The following is a 23,244-nucleotide window of genomic DNA, read 5'->3' on the forward strand; positions in this document are numbered from 1 at the left end:
ATTGACTTTATTTTTTCATACATCTACATTAATTCCTTTGAGTATTAACAGAGGTTTAGATGTTGTTTTGTTTCATTTGGCGTTACCATTATGAAGATCAGTGTTTGCTTTAGTTGGCCTCTTGACCCTTGACTGTAACATTAGCTTATTTTTGCCTGCTTTAAGTGTGTATTTTTAAGACAAATTTGTTGTGGCGAAAATAAAGCCAACAAAAATGAGATCAGGTGCTGATAATCATGATGTCATTATATGATGTTTGGATCACTGGTCTCAGCCTGTGTCTATTCCTTACCAATAATGTGTAGATTATATTACTAGACTGTGAAACTACAGCAAAAGATCAAGCAGTACAGCATAATCAGTTCTGAAGGATTTTTAAACTCATCATTCACTAAAAAAAGTTGAATTACGGCTTTATTTCGACACACACAAGCATCAAGAATCAGCCAACGAATCTCAGCAATGGTGACAATCAACAAAAAAGATAACATTAAATTTGAACATCTCAAAATACGCAACTAAAAGTCAACACAAAACCAAAAGCAAAAATAAAAGCAAAAAGTAAAAATTAAAGCAAATAACCAGACAATTCAGCTGCATAATTTATTCATGCTGCAATGCATGCTGGGAGTCATGGCTTTTTTTTGGTACCCAACATGCATTGCAGCATAAAACTTACTGTTGTCACCATTGTTGAGATCCATACACCGATCATTGATGCCTGTGTGTGTCTAACTGATCATGAAGATCAAAATGATCTGAGTATAATCTTCTTAAAATCATTTATATTTTCTGGAAGTCAAATCCCCGATAGATCTCAATCTGTAAAATCACAAAGACAACAAAATCAAAACAGCAACCATCTAACAACTTTAGGCATCAAATGAGATCAGTAAACCAGGCTGTTATATGATGATAGTGACTATTGACAACCAGCCATTGTAATCCTGTTGTCTTCAGCTTTGTGCCATAGCAAATGTATTTTAAAGACACAGTTACAGCAGCCAAAAAAAACTATTTCACTATAGTTAAGGGTCAAGACCCCAACTAAAGCAATCACTGATCACCATTATGGTAACATCAAATGAAAATAAAATGACGTCTAAACCTCTGTCACTTTTTAATAAGAACTTCTGTAGACGTCTGACAGAAATAAAGTCAGTCTGATTAGTAATAAGTAAAGCTGGTAATGCTGTTTGTGGAGATGTCTAATCCTCCTCTGCTGAGATCTTTTGTTAAGATTTAATGTGTTGTATCTAGATTTTATCTTTTTTTCTGTTCTTCTTGTTCCTCTTTCCTTCAGTGATTCTGATTGTTAACAGCAGGTGTTCATCAGGGTCTCAATTAGCTTAAAAAATTAACTGAATTATTCACTCAGTCAATTGGACTATATTAGTGAACTAATGTATGGAATAGTGAATGAGGGTGTAGGATATGATTTGGAACACAGTCTCTGAGTGTCGACTTTGAGCGCTGTTTATTCACAGTATATTCCTGTAGGCTACTTTCTCGAAAACAACAAATATCACCCCGAATGCATTTTTTCTACGGTGTATTGCTGTTTAAATGGAAAACAGCATATTACTGTAAAATTTGGCTGTTTTTTTACAGCAATTTTTTACAGTGCAGAGATGCAGGGGTGACTGCGCCTTTCAGTAGATGCCCCCAAACTGTGGAATGCTCTGCCTCTCTGTATTTGCTCTGTATCATCACTGTCTGTTTTTAAATATATGGTGAAAACTCATTTGTTTAAATTGGCATATAATCAATGAGGAAGTTGTATTGTATTTTGTTTTTAATTATATTGTATTGCCTTGTTTTGTTTTCGTTGTGCAGCACATTGGACAACCTAGGTTGTGATTAATGATTCAGCTTGTGGTAAATTAATGATAATGAACTTTGAATCATCATGTGTTTCTTTTTTTTTACCACACATTTAAATCCTACTGATGGTTTCCTTTCTTTTTTTTCACCATAATTGTAAGTCCAAAGTAAGGTTTATATCTTATTTTTTTTACAGTAAAATACTGGCAACCAATCAGACTTTTTTTACCGTAATTTCACCGTTTTTTTTACGTTGTGCTTTTTTTTTTTTTGCTTGTAAATTTAAGTACATTTTTTAATTTGCTCGTAAATGTTTGCCCGTAAAACATAAAACGTTGCCTCCATATTTTTTTTACGGTAAAATACTGGCAACAACAGCTACCGTTTTTTAAATGCATTTCAATTTATTTTATTTTTTTACAGTGTGTGTATTCAGAAACTTTTGAGATTACGGAATATTTATTGGCATTGAATCTGCTACAAGAACGAACAAGGGGCGAGAACATTCATAGAGCCCTCAGTGAAGCATGCAAAGACATGAACATACCGGCATCCTCAGTTGTCTCCATCACTACTGATGGTGCTCTCTCAATGACGGGAAAACACAAGGATGTTGTTTGCTAAAATGCAAAAAACACAACCCTGACTTGTTGGCATTTCACAGAATTGTGCACCAGCAAGCACTATGCAGTATGTTATTCGATGGATAGTCAAGTCACCTTCATTTATATAGCGCTTTTAACAATATGGACTGTTTCAAAGCAGCTTTACAGTGATAATAGGAAATTAAAGTAACAGAGATTGTTTTGGCTTTACAGCAGCTCTAGAATAAAGTTATTGTACAGCTAAAGTTAGTCGGACACCGTTCTAACAGAAAACCTTTAATGCGATCCGGCCACTCATTTGTATAAAACAGTGCCAGTTCACAACTCAAAGATAGCGATTTAACTAATTTTCCACTCCTGAATGATGCGAGTGAAGGTGTATTTGACACAAAACAGAGAGAAGTTTTTTTTTATTATTATTACAACCATCAATCAAATGCAAGAAAAATTCATCTCTCACTTTTCAGATTTTGTAAAACTAAAATTTTCTGGACATTTCATGAGAGAGCCATTCACTTTCCCTGTTTAACAAATCAAGGACTTGGCTGCAACTTTCGGTTTGCCCCGCCACTCACTGAAAGATGGATCGATGGATGTTCAGGAAAGAGGAAACACCCATACTGAAAAACAAACATCCTCAGTTGCAGAAATGTGTTGAAACATCCCTGGACAGAACATCTAATTACTAAGTTCGAAAGTGCTTTCAATACTTGGATCAACCTACATTTGCCAACGCACATTTTCTGCAATGTCACGTATTAAAGGTGCTCAAAGCGATGTCACGCGTTTTTTAGGCCAAAACATTTTTTGTCACATACACCAAACATCTCCTTGGACCGTAGTGCGGCCCAGTGGGAAAAAAGGCTGAGAACCACTGCTTTAGAGTCATGAATCATAATGTAATAATGTATGTGTGTCTGTATGTGAGATGAGGGTCATATAATGGATCTTTTGTGAAGAAATTGCTTTAAATTTTTTTTTTTTTTTTTTGCTCTCACTATTTTTAACTGCCTTTATTGAATTGATACAGCAGACTCCACAAAGCTCATTTAAGAAAAAAGAAATAACATTGAAACAGTTTCTGTAATATCAAAGTGTAAAACTGTTCATTTAATATCAAGCTAACTTTAAATAAAAAAAAACAAAAAAGAACATTACAACAAAACAACCCTGTTTTTTTTTTTTAAATCGTACTAGTATTTGCAAGAGAGACTGGAGGGTTAAATGGTATCATAATTTGCTGTAACACTTTTAAACCTGTATAGTGCACTATGAGCCATTCACCATTTAGGAAATAAACGTTGAGAAGTAAATCTGTTTAAAAGCTGAGGGGAAGAATGATGTCATTAACATTTTTAATCCATATTGGTGGTAGAGACATGTGAAATGTGTATTTTCTTTTTAGGGGAACAATAGCATTAAAGATAACCTTAATGCTAACATTTATTCTAAAAGCCAAAACAAAACAAAAAGTGTTAATTATTTAATTTCCAATTTTAATCAATTTTCCTCAACCTATGTTGCCACTATCTATTTTACACAATTAGCATTTCTGAGACCATTTCAATTGGACATTAGTTTTCAGTCTATTAAACATTATTTGTTTGTGTGTATGCTTTTTGTTTCTGTTCAGTTTAGATCATGGAGGATATTTCAGGATCACACCAGGACTGAGAAAATGCAAGTCAACATGTACACACACACACACACACACACACACACACACACACACACACACACACACACACACACACACACACACACACACACACACACACACACACACACACACACACACACAATATATATATATTTACATTGTCATAGATGTTCTGATCTCTCTTGTTGTCTTCAGATGCCTGTGATCTCACACTGGATCCAAACACAGCACACACTCAACTCATTCTGTCTGAGGACAACAGAAAAGTGACGCACATCAAAGGGCATCAGCCGTATCCTGATCATCCAGAGAGATTTGAGCACCATGAGCAGGTTCTGTGTGGAGAGAGTCTGACTGGACGCTGTTACTGGGAGGTTAAATGGAGAGGCTCGGGTCATGTAGCAGTGACGTATAAAGGAATCAACAGGAAAGAAGGGAGTGATTGTAGGTTTGGACTCAGTGAAAAGTCCTGGAGTCTCTTCTGTAGTGATGAGGTTTACTCTTTTTGGCACAATAGTAAATGCACTGATGTATCTGGCCCTTCAGCCTGCTCTAACAGAGTAGGAGTGTATGTGGATGTGGCGGCCGGCACTTTGTCCTTCTACAGCGTCTCTGACACACACACACTCACACACATATACACATTCAACACCACATTCACTGAACCCCTCTATGCTGGATTTCTAGTTTATCCAGATCATTCTGTGTCTCTGTGTTAGGAACCATATGGAAGCCTGTTTCCAACACTGAGCAAAAAAAAAAAAAAAAATTATATACTTTTTTACTTTATTACTCACATGTGTGACATTATATATTGCAATTATTATTGCAATTGCAAAAAAATTAATTTGCAGTTGTAAGTTATAGGGCCCTATAATACACCCGGTGCAATGATGATGGTTTGAAAACGAGTTGTGTTCATGCGCATTGTTGGCATGTTGCTTTTTTTATGGAACTGAAATAGATTAAGCCATTGACCAACTGAAATCAGGTCTAAAGTCAATGGCGCAATATCTTTTTTGTCATTTAAAGAATGCGTTAGTGATATGAGCCTATAGGCGGGTCCACAACACACGCGCGTACACTCTGCTTATTACACACACTCTGCTTATTACACACACAGGGCAGCAGCACACAAACGTGGTTGAACGACCAATTTACGACAGTGCGGTTTCAGGAAAAAGTTGAGAGTAGTTATTTCAACAATGATGCATATACTTCGGTAGTTAAGCAGCGAGTTACGTCACTGTACGGGAAACACACCCCTGATACCCCTTTTCCACCAAAGCATTTTGAGAGCCGGTTCGGAGCCGGTGCCTACTCGCGAACCAGTTCTTTGTGTTTCGACAGCCAAAAAAACGGTTCTCGGCCAGGAAAACTGGTTCCAAAGCGGCACCAACTCTTTGCTGGACTAGAACCGTTCTTTTACCACGTCATGCTTACGACGGGGGCTGGGGGCGGGTTTAGATGTGTTCTAAACATATTTTCTGACCGCAAAACCAGGAGAAACATTTGCAGAAACACGATGTAGTCCGCCATTGTAATTGTTATGCTTGAAGTTGGCGCAAGCGTTTCTAGTTTTTTTTATTGAAAACATCATGTAAGCAAAGAAGAAAACAGTCACAATATAGAACAAATAAATGGAAAGAAAAAAAAGACACAAGACAGGGGTACATAAATAATCAGAAAAGATTACATATCAAAGGAAAAGATTAAAAGACTTACATATTTCAATTGTTTGGATAATCCCAAAGTAATGTTGTAGGTTTGCAAGCATTTCTAGCTAAGACGTATGGCGACGTACACAGTGACGCATAACGATGTCATTCGCTGGGCGCTCTAGTCAGTGGAAAAACAAACCGGTTCTGAGAAGGTTCGCAAGTTGAACCAACTCCAAACCAACTTTGAACCAGCACCAGTTCCGAACCAGTTCTTTTAGGACCAGACGGGTCACATGAGCACAACTTCAGGCCAGTGCTTAAACGTGCACTTCTGCATTACTCTGCTCACAGTACGAGAAGTGTTCTTGTGCATCAGCATCTTTCCTTTCCAGTTCTGCTTTAGGCTAATCGTATATATCTTTTCCAATGAAAACTGTATGAGAGATAAAACTGATAATAACTTGAAATATATATTTTAAGATAATGTCCATTTTTTCGATTCTTTTCTAGAAAATGCTAGATGTTTTTCACTTTTAATTGCATAAAACTTTCTTCGCTCAGCTTTGATGGTGTAAAATCCTAAAGATCAACTGCCACAGTGTGAACAACATATTTGTCATGTTTTCCATTACTGGGCTAATGTGAATGAGCTAATGGACTATTATAAATATTTTGTGAAGATGTACACAGAACTGTAGAATTGAATTCTTCAGAATGGCTATTACTGACAAATGTACTTTTTTTTTACACTTTTAAACACTATTAAACCAGTGTTAATTAATATGAGGTAATGGAGTTGTTTTTATCTTATTTATAAAGTGGGAAATAACGTTTTCATAACCTTTAAATGTTTTGCCATCCTAATTTTTGTCACCTCTTCTCTGAAGTTTTCAGGTATCAGGTATGGTCTGTTGTTGTTGTGTGTGTGTCAGTGGAGGTTCATCAGGGTCAAAGGTCATGGGCTTTAGAAACACTCTGGCCTCTTCATTTGGTGATTAAATTTGGTGTAACTTTATAAAAGCTTCTGTATATGTCGTCACTGTTTCAGAGGAACCACAGGCTCAGTTTCATCTTCTCAGATTGTCACAAACTGTTACTGGAATGTCAATGTGTTTTCTCCCTTATCAATATATTATGTAGATAAAATAACCTCTTAATGATTGATATGTTCATAATGAAATAAATGTCTGTAACAATGAAATTATGTATTCAAGACAATTTAGCTGTAAAGCCATTTTTGATGCACAATTTCTTTTAACATTATAGTGTCTTTATGAAATTATGTTGCTACAACTATAATTCTTATTGATTTATATTCTTTGATTTAGTTGTTTTGCTACCTTGACATTCAATGTTGTAAACATTTATATTTTTATAACGTTTATATTTTTCTTCTGTTTTACATGTTTTGTTAAAACATTGTTACCTAAAAATGTGCTTCATGTGCTCAAATCTATTTCAAATCTTGAGATGTTATTCTACTCAGGATAAATGACAAATATGAATTATTCTGACTGAATCAAGACTGAATCATAAAGAGAAAGTGACTGTAGAGCATCAGATTAGGTGAAAATGACTGATCTGAAAATGAACGTAACAGCAATATGGTGTAATAGATTACTGGTTTTCTTTAATAAATCTTTGCACATGAGTGAATCAAATTCACTGTCTGTCACGTTAAACATTACATTTGTTTCTCAGCCATCACAGAAAGTGCATTACAGTAAAGTGGATATACTATCTCTATATTTATGACAATATCTTGCAATATCTTAATCATGCTTGAGTCTCACAGACTTGGACATTGGAACAAATTTTTAATTTAAACCTTTCTTTATTGTAGTATACATCTAGGCCTGGTTTCTATCAAGGATTAAACAGATTTTTATTTATTTTTTCATTTCAGTTTGTTATGAGCAAAAAAACACACAAGTTTAGAATAACATGATAATGATTAAATGATAACTGCATCAGGCTGAAACTAGCATTGAGCCGGGTGTATGATAGGGTCTTTGGATTTAATGAATTTATGCTTTTAATGTGTTTTAGCCTAGAATATTTGTATATTTTATACAGTTACAATACATTGTGTCTCTGTGTTGGAGATATGATTTTTTAAAACAATACTAATTATTCATGTGGTAGAAAATGTTGTTAGGCTACTATGAAGGAGACTTTTGGGTTTACTCTATCCCCAGTACCCTATGTGTTCTTAATTCAACACTGAATATAATAATAAGTGTAATACAATTAATAATGATAATAATAATTATTAGTTTCATTAAACTGGTGGACAGCGGCTTTTCAATAGATGGACAGCGGAAGATCAGGAAGGTAAAGAAGGTCTAGAAGGTCAAGAAAGTCAATACGATCTGTAAGGTCAACAAGGTCAAGAAGGTGATGAAGAATGTACACACACACACACACACAGACACACAGACACACACACACACACACACACACACACACACACACACACACACACACACACACACACACACACACACACACACACACACACACACACACACACACACAAACACTCTCATGCAAACACACACACACACACGCAAATGTTGCACACACAGAAGAGGTTGTTATTCTGGTGGCACATATAATTTTTATAGCTGTCACACACTGTTCGATCTGCAAATCCAACAAAGACAACAATACATTAGTTTCTGTTTCCCAGTGTTGAAATAGCTGGCAGTGTGACTTCTTCATATCAAAAAGTGAAACGCCCCGCTCTCTTTCAATAAACTCACACTCGCTGGGCTGATATTTCAGTCGCATATGAAGGAATCAGCAGGAAAGGAAGGAGAAATGAATGTGTTTTTGGGTACAATGAAATGTGCTGGAGGTTGGAGTGCGCTGATGATCAGTTCACATTCTGGCACAAGTTCAAGAGCGCCATCGTACCCGTCCCTTCACCCTTATAAGAGAGTAGGCGTCTATCTGAACAAGTCTTCCGGCACTCTGTCCTTCTACAGCGTCTCTGACACACACACACACACTCACACACTTACACACATTCAACACCACATTCACTGAACCCCTCTATGCTGGATTATCCTGTATAAATGCTCAGTGTCTCTGTGTCAGATTAAAGGTGCTATATGTAGCTTTCCTTGTTTTATTGCCTGTGTATGAAGGGGTTGTAATCACACATTACAATGATCCACTTGTTGGGTTTTGCTATTACCTCTGAAGGCCAGTATTCCTATTTCTATGTGAAGGCTCCGGGTCGGATTTACCGCGAAATCCATGGGATGTGACGTGCATGCGCGCTCCCGAGCCTCTCTCCTTTTTAAATACAGTCTATGCGACGGCACTGCATCTAACGACATGAGTCTGATAACACCAAACACGACCTGCCTCCAGCACAACACACACTCCAACACAAACTCCACATAAATATAAAAAACAAAAAAAAGTTTTATCTGCTGAAGCTCGTCAGGCCAAACTTGAATCGGATCAACTTCGGATGAAAACACGGATCAACATCGGCAGAGCGTTTGAATTATGGAGAGACCTCCGCTTTGTTTTAGGTATAGGTCAGAGGTGTCAATTCCAGGGGTCATAAAGTAAAAGTCCTGCCATATGTTTATTCCACCCATTAACTCAGCCAGTTGATTTCACTAATTAGTTCTATCTCCTGGCTGAAAAACTATGCTAATCAGCAAATCCAGGTGATTGGAACAAAATACAGAGGAGGAATTTTACTTTCTGAACCTGGACTTGACACCTCTGGTATAGGTATATATTTAGGTATAAAAACAGACCCGGAGTTGGCTTTCATCCCTATTGTGATGCTTTCTCTGATGTGTTGAAAGTCTCGGTGTGGCCGGTACCATGAGTGCTCGCTCTTGAGTTCGAGCAAACGCACGAGCGCTCTTGTAAAAATTGGTTGCAATCTGAAACATCACCGCTAGAGGCCACTAAAGACTACACATAGCACCTTTAAATAGCCTGTAATGAGGAACAGGTTTGACACAAACACAGATTAGGTGGAAATAGGGCTGCACAATTATTACTAAAATATTCATAATTTGAATAATCCCATTACTCCCATTTTCAAAGTACAGTTTGCATCTTTTGTATCCAGTCACATACATATGTTGAATGCATTAACATGATGACCAATCTTAGGGTGTTTAAATAAGTCAGTGCAAAAGAAATATGCTCAAAACAGCAGAGGTTTGATCAGTACGAACTTAGTGACTGAGGCCCTGTTTACACGAGAACGATTCTGGGTGAAAGCGTTAAAATATTTTATCGGATGTGCCTTTCGTTTACACGGCGACGGCGTTTTGGACGCTTAAAAATGCAAAAAAGTGAAATCACCCTCCAGAGTGGAAATCTTAAAAACGATCCACCGTCGTGTTCCCATCTAAACAGTAAAAACGCAAATCTGCTCACTGTGGCTCTCGTCGCGTACGCGTTTACGTCACAGGCATGCGCCATTACAGGAAAATAACCCCAATATGTCGGATTATTTCCATACGTCGGACCTTCAAGTTGCCATAGCAGCTCTGATAAACGTACAAGAGTCTTTTCAGCAGTTGTACAAAATATTCTCAGATATTGGTGTTGTTGTGTCGCAGTGCTTCACATTGCCACCTAGCCGTCAGGAGTGCATACTACATCGAATTTCACACACTTTTGCGTCATCATATGCACGCGGATTTCCCCCCGATAACGCTCGTCTAAACGCTGAATAAAAAGTGATAACGCAACGCCACTTTTGCGTTTTCTCTTCAGATCGTTTCCGTGTAAACATAGCCTGACTTATGCAGGTTTGCAAATTATCTCATAAACAACAAGTATATGTAATATGTAAAATATGTAATTGAGATTCATTGTGCAGCAGAGTTAGGTTAATTTTTAATGGCAGTTTTCGCATGACACCAATAGTAAGTAAAAAAAAAAAAAAAACTGTCAGCTTTCATATGTAATTAGAGAGGTTAATTCTGAAGGTAGTGTTTTAATTATTTCCTGTAGTTCTAACAGTAGTGTTAGCGCTTGCACCTCCAAGGTCTTGGGTTCGATTCCCATAGAAAGCAAGAACTTATAAGAACGTTAATGTGTACCTTGAAATGCAGTGTAAGTCACTTTGGATAAAAGCGTCTGATACATGCAAATTATTCTCTTTAATTTAAATGATTTATTTACCTCTATTAAAATGTATAATGTAAATGTTTTAAATTCAAATAAAGAAATCCTTCAAATCAAGCTTCATTCCAGTTAACTAAGTGACATCATGAACTGTCTATTTTACAGATATATGTTAAAAATATGATAAGAACTATAAGCAAGACCAGTGTTTCTCTGGATTCACTGGATACATCACATCATGTTTGTTGCTGCCATGGGGTTTGAGTTTGGAGCTCCGTGAAGTTGATTCTTAATCCTCAGTTTTTATCAAATAATAATTTAACTTAATTAATCTTTGCTGTTAAAATGGATAAACATATCCTTGGAAATTTTTGATTTCGCTAGTTTTTATCTGTTTTCCTGAACAAGTCCAGCTAGTGTCACTCTAGCCTCGGTCCAAGACCTCTTCACAAAAATAAAAATCCAATGCTGTGATCATCAATCAATCAATCAATCAAAATTTATTTATAAAGCACTTTAAAATCCAAAAAATGGACACAAAGTGCTGTACAGTAAAAACAATACATGAATAAATAAAAAGCCATAAAACAAATAAAACAAAATACACAGCCATACAATGAACCAATAAAATCAATATAACCAAACCTGGATTATCAATTTCAATTTCCAAAGGCCAAAAATAAAGATAGGTTTTAAGAAGAGACTTAAAAACAGACAATGATGATGCCTGTCTAATGTTCAAAGGTAGATCGTATAATATAATTTGACTGAGTTTTTAAGTGGATCAGTGTTAACAATAATCAGGGTTGCTGATGGTCTGCACTCCAGCAGTCGGAGCAGACAACATCACCAGGACACTACACACCATATGACTAGTTATGATGGACTATGCTCTAACAACTTAAATGAAACTATGCTTTATAGGGAATATCTCTGTTCCCCAAATAGTGAGCACAAATAATATGTTTATTAAAAGAGAAAAATCCCTGCTATCTCTTGAATTTATCCTTACTGCACATGTTACTGGGGGTTTTGAGCTGATCTGTCTTTGGAGATCTGTAGCTATTAGAGATTATTAGACTGTTATCAGAATCCTGTTTTTCCTTATGAGTGCATTGTTTGGTTTAGGCTTAGGTCATAATGCTATCTAAATATTGATGAAATCTTTTTTTGTTTGTTTATTATAAGATATATGCATTTAAAGCCAATTCACACTGCACTGAAAGATGCTGGCCAACCCTATGTCATTTCTTAGACACTCCAGAACCCAACTAACACAGATTAAACATGTTTAATCAGCAAAAAAAGTGCCAACCAACTCCGTCAGGGGTAACACACTGATCTGAAAAACCTGATGAAGTGTCAGTTTGAATTAGCCTTAAAAACATACTATTCTAATGATTTGCAATTTTATTTTATCATTTATATTTGTCTATTCATATTTACATATATATATTTAATATATATATATATATCATTTATTTTTTCAGTAATGTGCAATATTGGGTGTGCACATGGGATATTTGAGTTGCATTGCCATTACATTGCTTAATTTTCACACCAAATTGTAATTAACTACAATTAATAACATCCAACTGATCTTTTTCCACCTAATGTTTATTATTTAAATGTATTTAAATATATTCACTAATATTTTAAAATATATGTAAAAAGTTCATGTAATATATTTTTTACAGTTTCAAAATTGGTGTATGGCCCTATATAGAAGTTTATATTTAGCCTACTAAAATAATATTTACTAGCCTCATCCCTAAACCTAATTCTCACATAAACATTTTTTTTAAGATGTGTATTGTACATAATTTAATCTAACTTTATACAACGTGTAATTTATATAAAATGTTACCAAGAATTAGTCATGCTTTTGGTAATATAATCTGATTCTGAGAGGATCGTGATCGCCCAGCGCCCCCTGTTGTGTTCATAATAACTTTTTTGAACCCGTGATTCTTGATCCTTTTCTACCAATGAAAGTTTGTCATGTCATTCCCATTAAATCAGGAAGTGTTTTGTTTGTCTCTCAGTCTCAGCTTTTTCTCTGATCATGTCAGTCAGATTTGCTCTGCGTGAAATATCGATTTATAAATGTTATTAATTTTCCTCTAGGCTTGGTATTTTTCTCTTTTTAAATGTCTCTTGAGGATGAGCTGTCGTGTCCCGTGTGCACTGAGCTCTTCAGAGACCCTGTGTTATTGAGCTGTGGTCACAGTTTCTGTCGTCAGTGCATTAATAATCACTGGACCTCGAGCAGATCCAGAAACTGTCCCGTCTGTCGACAGCTTTCACCTCAGCCACCGGTGTCCAATCTGAGCCTGAGGAACACCTGTGAGTCTTACCTGAGAGAGAACAACTCGAGGAAGGAGAGGGAGAGAGAACATGTTTGTCAGATACACGGAGAGAAAATTGAGCTGTTCTGTCAAACGGATGAACAGGTTTTATGTTCAGAGTGTAAGAAACATGAGCACAAATGGCACAAATTACAGCCGCTACAACAGGCAGTCCGACAACGCAAGGTGAGAAACTGTTGAATGTGTGAAATAAGCATTTCATTAGCATGTCATGGCGTATTCTTTTTCGTTTTGGAAGAACACATTCTATAAGTGTGTGTATGTGTGTGTGTGTGTGTGTGTGTGTGTGTGTGTGTGTGTGTGTGAGAGAGAGAGAGAGAGAGAGAGAGAGGGAGAGAGAGAGAGAGAGAGAGAGAGAGAGAGTGTTTGTGTGTGTGTGTGTGTGTGTTTTGAGTGAGTAACATTTACATGAACTCTAACATGCAATGTTGTGTGAGTCATGTGTCACCATCATGGTGTTTTGTATTTTCATGAATGAGACTGTGCAAAAAGTGGTGCCGTGAAAGCACCCCTACTATCTAAATGTAGCTTGTTCCGGATTGAGATAAAGTTGTACTTATATTCACACATTTGCGGACTTCCACGTTCAATAACTCGTGAACTAAATGTTGTTATTACACAAATAACCATTAACACATATCTACACTTATAACACTAGCACCTACAAACTAATTTTCCTCAAGACGAGCTTTCCCAGCTAACAATTTTAGGTTATTTGAACGTTTCCATAACGTAACCATTAAGTTATGAAAACGTTATTTCTGAATGTTCTAGGAACGTTAAAAACGTCCAGTTTTTTAGACGTTGTATTAACGTTATTTCTTGGTTAGAAGAACGTTATTAAAAACGTTATTAGAACGTTCAATTATTTCATTATATTAACGTTGTATTAACGTTATTGATTTGTTATGAGAACGTTATTCAAAACGTTATTAGAACGTTCAATTATCTCGTTATATAAACGTTGCATTAACGTTATTGCTTGGTTATAAGAACATTATTCAAAACGTTATTAGAACGTTCAATTATCTTGTTATATAAACATTGTATTAACGTTCTTGCTTGGTTATAATAACGTTATTCAAACGGTATTAGAACGTTCAATTATCCCGTTATATAAACGTTATCTTAATGTTTTCTAAGATTATGAAATAAATGCTCCAGTAAATGTCGTCTTTGCACATTATGCGTTAATATTTAGCAGAAATTGCTGCGAATATAATGAAATTGTCCTGCTTAAACTCATTTAGTTCAAAAGATTGAGCGCAGAGTTGTTTCGAAAATTGAGAGCTACATGAACCACGTGATCAAAGTTCGTCGCAACTCTCGCTTTCAACGGCTCTGCCATCACTGCAGCTGCAGAGGCTCCGGTAACCATAGAAACTCGCGCCTAGAACTGCACCAAGCCACACAAATACAAATTATAACGCAATTTGAGCAAGTGAGACAACAGTGTTGTTTGAAATATGCTATTTAACTGAGTTCGTTAAGCAGTTTTTGAGATTTCAGTATTTCCCAATTCAAATAGATAGTACTTAGTCTTCGATGCGAAATACTGACGATTGTCCATTAAATTAACGTTACTGTTGTCAAGTGCTGATCCAAAGACCAAGCTTGGAGATATCCTTCCGTTTTTAAAAGGTCACATATGAGCTTGCAAACACTACGGCCAACTTACACGATAAAATTACAAATACAGATTTCAATATGACGAACTTGACCCATGAAACCGAAAACTGGAGGGGAAAATGCTTGGCCATAGCTAAGCTAATCGAGCTAACATTAGCTGATTTACTTTTGAATCTCAAGAATGCGTTCTAATGAAAATCAGTTTAGCTAACTTATATTGAAAAAGTGAACTAAAGGACACTGCGAAAAAGTTGATCTAAATAAATAACGTTACATCAAATGTAATTTTTAATATTGATCTAGTTAACTTTATTAACACAGTAACGTTAGCAACACTAATAACAGTATTTTATTCATACAACTCGCGAAATTCATCCAACTTACCTCAAAGCTGCCGTGTGCCGTCTCCGTCTCTGAGAGAGTTCCAACGTCTGTCCTATTCAGCTGTGATTGATTGACGGGCCGTGCGCTGCAAAACCACGCCCATCCTATCAGGCTAAACGTACGGATGTGAGGAATGATCATATGTTATATAATATAAAAAAATATAAAAGTATAAATATAAAAATATAAATATAAATATATAAAAATATAAATATAAATATATAAATATAAATATATATAAGTATATTATATGCAATATAATATACTTTTTTTAAAGGCAAAACCACATTTATAATTGACTGTAGTTTTTTATTCATTTCCTTTTGAATACATAATTATTTTATACCTGGGATTTTTTTTCTGCCCATAAACTAATATTTTAACAACAAAAAAAAGTTTTTCAGTGCATTGTGTCACTATATATACAAATTCCTTAAGTTGTTTTGCAGAAGAAAAGAAGAAAAAAGCTGTATGACTAATTTGTAATTACTAATATGTTTTTAATTTAGTAACGTTTTTAAAACGTTCCACTAACAAGTAAGAATAACGTTTTAATGCTAACGTTTTTAGAACGTTTATCAATGACATATAACGTTGGCACAACGTTCTACTAACGTTTTAGGTAACTTTGATAGAACTTTGAGAGAATGTTAGCAACATTAGAATGTTAGAAACATGCAAATAAGTTAATCAGCATTGTGATAAAAGTGTTTAATTCATATAACAAGCAAAATGCACTCAACTTGCATGAAAGCTGCCGTCTAAGTTGTCCGTCTGTTCAGCTGTGATTGATTGATGGGCCGTGCACTCCAAAACCACGCCCATCCTATCACGCTACGGATGGGGAATGATCAGATAAAACATATTCCGTGTTTTTTCCTTTACTGTAATCCCAAAAGTTATTAAAAACACTGTTTCTTATATGTTTTTAAAGCCCTAAGTTTTTTTTTCCTATTAGCCTTATCTACTTTTTAAATATTGCACAATTAAGTAAAATATAGCCTAATAAATAGGCCTAATGGTGATTTTGTTTTGTTTTTTGACATCTTATTATTTTATTTTTTAAGGTAAAACCACATTTATAATTGATTGTAGTTGTTGAATTATTTCCTGTTGAATACATAATTATTTTAAAATCTGTTTTTTTCCTGACCATAAAAAATATTTTAACGAAAAACAGTTTTTCAGTTTATTGTGTCACTGGATATACAAATTATGTTTCTGAAGTTGATTTGCTTAAGAAAAAGATGTATGAAAAATTTGTAATGAATAATATATTTTTTAATGTAATAACGTTTTTAAAACGTTCCACTAACAACGGTAGAATAACGTTTTATTGCTAACGTTTTTAGAACGTTTATCAATAACATATAACGTTAGCACAACGTTATAATAACGTTACTGCAAGAACATTTTTTGATAACTTTGAGAGAACCTTCATAGAACGTTAGCCAATGTTCTGGGAACGTTCCCTGTTAGCTGGGTTCCTTCGCAGTGCACAAAATACATTGATCTCTATGCTCGGGCTGCTGAAAAGGGACCATCTGCAAAGTGCAAAACCGAAGGAAAACTCGTTTTGAGGATAATTTATATATTAAAACAATGTTATTTGTGTAGTAGCCTAACAATATTCCGCTCACGAGATATTGAACGCGGAAGTCTGCGAATGTGCGAATATAAGTCTAACTTTACCTAAGTTCCGGGTTGGTTTACTGCAGGTCATGCCTCAGATTCAGAGGGATTTGACACATTCATATCCTGTTGATGAGGCTCCATTGTGTTTGACTCAGAAAGCCATACTGTCTATTATCACAGAAAGACCCTGTAGTAAATTATAGGCATTAAAATAAATGGATGCTGCATGTGAATTTTTTCTTTTGTTATCTTAACAGCCAGGCATAGGAACCGTATTTATACACTTATTTATTTAAAACACCACACTTCTTAATTACATTTACTTGCATTTGTATACATACCTGTACCATTTTTCTTTGTATATTGTCTATTTTTTGTAACTGTGCATTTTTACAAATTCTATTTTTATTCTTTTTATTATCCGCCTTGTCACTGTTATTCTGTTTGTACTGTGGAAGCTTCCGTCACTAAAATAAATTCCTCGTATGTGCAAACATACCTGGTAATAAAGCTCTTTCTGATTCTGATTAAAGGAGAAGGTGAAAGCAGCTCTTCGTCCAGCCGAGAAGAGCTTGTGGTCATTGCAAAATGGTGCAGCACAAGATGCCAAGATCTCTGATTACGAGACTACTTTTTTCCCGAAAAAACCCCCATAAATAACGACTTTATTCGACTATTCCTTTTCTTCCTTGTGGGCCTGAGACGAGAGTTCAAGAGATTTCCACGACGCATGCGCGAGAACTGAGAAGAGGACGTTCTTCTTCTAATACTTCTTGTTCAGTTCTCGCGCATGCGTCGTGGAAATCTCTTGAACTCTCGTCTCAGGCCCACAAGGAAGAAAAGGAATAGTCGAATAAAGTCGTTATTTATGTTTTTTTTTTCGGAAAAAAAGTATTCTCGTCGCTTGATAAACTTATAGTTGAGCCACTGTAGTCACATGGAATATTTAAACATTTTCTTTAATGACTTTCTGGGCTGTCAAGTTTCACTCCATTAGGCAGCCTATGTAGCAGTGATCCACCTCTCAGATTTAATCAAAAATATCTTCATTTGTGTTTCGAAGATGAACGAAGGTCTTACGGGGTTGGTACAGCATGGGGGTGAGTAATTAATGACTTAATTTTCATTTTTGGGTGAACTAACCCTTTAAAGAATTATGTTCTAAAAATGTAAATAAATCATCTGAAAGAATGTCACTCTTTTCTTTGAAAAAAATATTACTTTGTATGAAGTCACTAAAATAGTTCAAACTGTAAAGATGAAAAGTTTGTATTTTCTGTATTGGCGTTTGATGCTAGTGTTTTTACTCTCAGTGTGTTCTGAGTGACAGTGTGTGTTATCTCAGTGAAGGTTGTGTAGTGTTGTTACTCTCAGTGTGTTCTGAGTGACAGTGTGTGTTATCTCAGTGAGTGTTGTGTAGTGTTGTTACTCTCAGTGTGTTCTGAGTGACAGTGTGTGTTATCTCAGTGAGGGTTGTGTAGTGTTGTTACTCTCAGTGTGTTCTGAGTGACAGTGTGTGTTATCTCAGTGAGGGTTGTGTAGTGTTGTTACGCTCAGTGTGTTCTGAGTGACAGTGTGTGTTATCTCAGTGAGGGTTGTGTAGTGTTTGGTTGCACTGAGCCTGTGTTGAGCGTGTGTTAAGAGTTGTGTTGCTTGGAGTGAGTTTTGCAGGTGATGTGAACTGTTTAGCTCAGGTGACTGTTGGTAGTGCAGACTGTTAGAGTTTTGCACATGTAGCTCCAGTTGTGCTCACTGTCGTTTAGCGATCGAAAAAAACTGTAATGGCAAATTAAGTTCAAATCCAGATGTGAAAATCTGTTTTTTCACACAGACACGTACACCTTCTAATGTAGGTTCAGGAGGGTGGTGGTCATGTTTATCAAATGAAAGCATATCAAATATTACATTTAAAATCAACATTTAAACCCCACAGTCTCAAGTTCAGCAAACAGGGAGAAAAATCAGGGAGGAGTTTAAGAAAATCCACCGGTTCCTCAAAAAGGAGGAGGAGAGCAGGATAGCAGCTCTAAATGAAGAAGAGAAACTAAAGAGAGGAAAGATGGAGAAGAGAAGGAAGGGCAGAATACACTCACTCTCAGACAGACTCCGAGAGGTGGAGGAGGGAATGAAGGACGATGACGTCACCTTCCTTCAGGTGGGGAGGGGATAAACTTCACATACTCACACGTTTTGTTTTTTTATTACAGTCACTAATCTAACTGTCTTGATGTGCGTTCTCACAGAATTATAACAGCATTATGAACAGGTATTTTTACGTTTCTAAGTAAAGAATATAATAGTTTAGTTGAGTCCAGTCGTTACTCTGAGGTGTGTGTGTGTGTGTTTGTGTGTTTGTGTGTGTGTGTGTGTGTGTGTGTGTGTGTGTGTGTGTGTGTGTGTGTGTGTGTGTGTGTGTGTGTGTGTGTGTGTGTGTGTGTGTGTGTGTGTGTGTGTAGAGCTAAATACACACTTCCAGATGCAGAACTGAGTTCAGAAACTCTTATTGATGTTCCTAAACATCTGGGCAACTTGAAGTACCGAGTGTGGGAGAAGATGAAGGACGTCTGCCCTTACTGTGAGTACTAGAAAAATACCTCCATACTTTCTCAAATGATTAATCACTGTACATTAGAGAAATATAACATTTCAGACTTGTAAAACAGACAGTTTGTAAATGAGGCAGTTTTATTAAATTAAATACACACTAGTTTGTATATATTTACAGAATAGAAATCTGAAAATTGGTTAAAGCCGATTAAAAATTCATGTTTGTTTTCTTGACATACTAAAGTTAAAGGTTTTTACAGAGGGGATTTGTAGGCCTATGTGTATGAATGATATTGTGCAAAAAAAGTGGTAGTGTGAAAGCACCCCTACTATCTGAATGTAACTTGCTCCGGATTGAATCTGAGCCATGACCTGCAGTAAACCAGAGGGATTTGACACATTCATACCCTGTTGATGAGCCATGCTGTCTTTTATCGCAGACTATCGCAGTAAATTAGGCTTTTTTTATGATAGCTGCATGCTGCAAAAGCTCATTTTGAGAAAACGGCTTTTAAATTTATACTTGTAATTGAAATCTACAGAAGTAAATAGATAAAGTGTTATGAATATGTGTATTTTTGAAGGTTTCTTCCCACAATAGTCTGAACGAAGACAAAACAGCTATGAAATGTTATGGAAGCCAAACTCCCAAAAAATCCCCAAATTTTAATTGTCAATTAAATTGATAAATTATCTCTTCTTCTAATCTCTCCAGACCCTGTGATCCTGAACCCAAACACATCTCCACCAGACGTCTCTGTGTCAGATGATCTGACCTCTGTGACCTCATGTGTCCATCGGCAGGACAAGCCCAAAGCTCTTCCTCTGCTCAGGAACCGGATGGTGCTGGGAAGTGTGGGATATGGCGATGGTGTTCACACATGGGAAATTGAAGTGGGAAACAGCCGGCAATGGACACTAGGAGTGTGTTTTGAATTGGAGGGAAAACCTCCTACACAACCTTTGACCCCTGAAAACGGCTTCTGGGGTCTCAGACGTGATGGATACTTGTTCCATTTCCTGAACACGACACTAATCTTCAAGCTGCTGACGAATCCTCGAGTAGTGCGAGTGAGGCTAGAGGATTGTTATGACATGAAGGGAGGATGGTGGAGGAATGTGAGTTTTTATGACGCTTCTAATGATTGCCTTTTTGCCAACATTATTGGAGTGCCTGCTGGGAAGGATCTCTTTCCATTTGTGATCCCAGAAGAGCCTTCTGTCCCACTGCGTGTCGTCCCGGATGAAATTACTCTGACCGTTAAACCGTTTGAACCGGTTGAACCGAAGCTATCCTTCAAGGAGAGACATAGAGTCTTGATCTTCATCTGTTTTTGTGTCATTATGGCGATATTGGTGATTTTGTCGTGGAATATCGATGACAAAGTGCATGAAAAGAAAAGCATTTGACAAGCTGTACATTTACTGACATAATGATCTGTTGCAATGCCCCAGAAATTTGCAAACAAAAGGCTATGGGCTGTCTAATTGTCTAACTAAATCTTGGAGAAAATGATGTGGTCTATGCTGCATTCATTTGGCGTGACCTGAAAAAGACAGGTGTCATCGTTGCTAATATTTACACTTACTCACTACAAGCTTCTTGATTTTAGTCTAGTTTTGTATGCACATTTATTTTATTCTTGCCATGTCACTAGGGGCGGAGTGGGACCAAAAAATCTACCGGAAAATTTCGTAGACCACCGGCCTGGGGAGTATTTTTTGGTAAAAAAATTATATTTTTTGCAAGAACCCTTGCAAAATTATTTTGAATAGATTAAGAAAGCCACCACAACTGGTCACATCTATAGTTAGATTGATTTGTTTAGATCCAGTGAAGTCGTGTCCCACCACATTTTCTCAGGATCGATATTGTCCCCCACCACTTTTTGAAACATTAAGGCACGGATGTACCTAATACAAATAAATAAAACATCTCCAGTTAACTAGCAGAGCATTCATATAGTTTGCTATTAAATTAGAGATCTAGCTCTAAAATATCCTTTTTTTTTTTTAATCAAGCTGAACGCTCGTTGCCGCGGCACGCAATGTTCATTCGGACGCACGCTTGAATCTATCGTTGTTACGAAAACTATTTATTCCGGTGAAATCACAAAATAAAATGCAGTTAATGCACACAAACGTATCCCTGCTTGATATAGACTGTAACCATGAACATATTCAGTTTTTATGAGAGAAAAAAAAAACTATACGGGCGCGGATTAGAACCCGTAACCTCTGACACGCTTGGCAAAAGATCTACCACTAGACCATTTAAGAACTGAGACTGAATTTGCGGATCGATGCAATTATTTACGGGTTGAGCAGAGAGGCTGTACAGTTTGACCAGCGGCCGCACACCAGGCCGCCGGATGGTGTTGCTAAGAACTTGCAATGTATAACTATTATCAGACCGGCCCTCGCGGCCTCAAAACACTACCGGCTCACCGGGAAAAATCCCGACTCTCCCGTTTGCCACTCCGCCCCTGCATGTCACCATGTCCCTTTAATCGCCGTACTTCACCAGGCTCCCAACAGTGTGTGAGAGAGGAGAAACGCAAAGGCGATCAGGGCTGGCGGTGTGTGACGAGGCACATCTGTGAGGAATGAAGCCTCGTAACTGCCACTATTAAATGCTGAGTGTATCCGGTGCTAATCCAACCGCTCTGTTGTGCATTTCCCAAAAACATTGTTAGCCAACTATGGTTGCAAGTTCCATCGCCCGTTGGTTTGGCCGCCAATATAATTATTGTTATACTGTTGTTGTTCTCATAAATATTGTTCTTGTCGTGAATGGGTCTAAATGCTGGGGACAGTGTAACATCTGTGGTAGAGTTTCTGTTGAACCATCTCTTATTATTATTAATATAGACTTTTTCCACAGCTGTTGATCACTTATTTCAAACCAAAGTACTTCTAAACTTTGAGATTAGGGTTGATCCTTTATTCATCTCACAATATCCCACAGTGCTTCCTGTTGCTTCTCAGCAGCATGCAGATATAACAATCATAATGTTGAAAGCTGCTGCTGTGTGTCTTGGTGATGTATCATATGTCCTCACCAGAACTGATCCGCTTGTGACTCATTATTATTTCCAGCAGCGCTCAGTATCCTGGTTTATGCGTCTAAATATCCTGTTTGACCAGTTATCCAAAGTCTTAAAAGTACAGTTCAGAGCAGTTCATGTTATTTGATTCTCTTTTGTTCTGTAGTCTAAGCTTTCATGTCTTTATGCTTTTGGCCATTGGATTTACATTGGAATTGTGTCTTTTTGACAATGGCTCACTTCAATAAATCTCAGATTCAGGACTGAGAGATTCAGACACTAAACATTGAGATGATGCAGTGATTTAGTGTGTGTTTAAAGCATGTGTCGTGGACAGACGTCACACTCACACACTGTCTGCTCTCCTCTATTTCATGTGTCTTTCTGATTCTCAGTCTGTTTTCATTCTTCATCTTCATTGGTTCTTCTCTCATGTCCTGAATGGATCATGTTTTTTAATTAAATTAATTTATAGGCTTGTGTGTTTGACTTGAATCACAAAATATGGCGCCAATCGCACCAGTTATTTCCTACCTGTTTACTTAATTTTTTAACACATTTACATTGGTAAAACAGGTATTTCTCTGCTTCATGTAATGTGCTGCCCATGTAATAATTTTTCACATGACCATTTCTAATACAAGTTGGTCAAATGGAGTGGTGACTGACAACAAACAGTCATTGTTTACCTTATTAAACCACATAACATATATGTCTAGTTTCCATATTGTGTTTAATTTTTATTCATACTGTGTGAGTTCAGTTGCA

The 23,244-nt window shown here is 36.6% G+C and overlaps 3 protein-coding genes across 4 annotated transcripts in view; all 3 read left to right on the plus strand.

Moving 5' to 3' along the window:
* The window catches only part of LOC143705904 (protein NLRC3-like), a 33,871-nt gene extending 26,460 nt beyond the window's left edge, over nt 1–7,411 (plus strand). The window contains exons 9-10 of one of the 2 annotated variants that reach the window (XR_013192827.1): nt 4,063–4,109; nt 4,285–5,779. Coding sequence is in view for 1 of the 2 variants with exons in the window: in XM_077197531.1 (XP_077053646.1) it covers nt 4,063–4,109; nt 4,285–4,808 (571 nt within the window). In the remaining variant the exon portion in view is untranslated. Of the gene's footprint in view, nt 1–4,062; nt 4,110–4,284 lie in introns of both variants that reach the window. The other variant, XM_077197531.1, reaches the window with a different exon arrangement.
* Nucleotides 1–23,244, plus strand: part of LOC143705724 (NLR family CARD domain-containing protein 3-like) — a 137,695-nt gene that overhangs the window by 103,696 nt on the left and 10,755 nt on the right. The gene's annotated exons all lie outside the window — the stretch shown is intronic.
* Nucleotides 12,930–21,349, plus strand: LOC143706308 (E3 ubiquitin-protein ligase TRIM35-like). The gene is made up of 6 exons (XM_077198099.1): nt 12,930–13,399; nt 17,416–17,509; nt 18,814–19,037; nt 19,126–19,148; nt 19,339–19,457; nt 20,145–21,349. The coding sequence occupies exons 1-6, from the start codon at nt 13,016–13,018 to the stop codon at nt 20,837–20,839; spliced, it is 1,539 nt and encodes a 512-aa protein (XP_077054214.1). The 5' UTR covers nt 12,930–13,015; the 3' UTR covers nt 20,840–21,349.

Source organism: Siphateles boraxobius, unplaced genomic scaffold (genome assembly GCF_051911475.1).
Source record: "Siphateles boraxobius isolate OS27281-9 unplaced genomic scaffold, OSU_SipBor_1 111, whole genome shotgun sequence".
Taxonomy (NCBI): domain Eukaryota; kingdom Metazoa; phylum Chordata; class Actinopteri; order Cypriniformes; family Leuciscidae; genus Siphateles; species Siphateles boraxobius.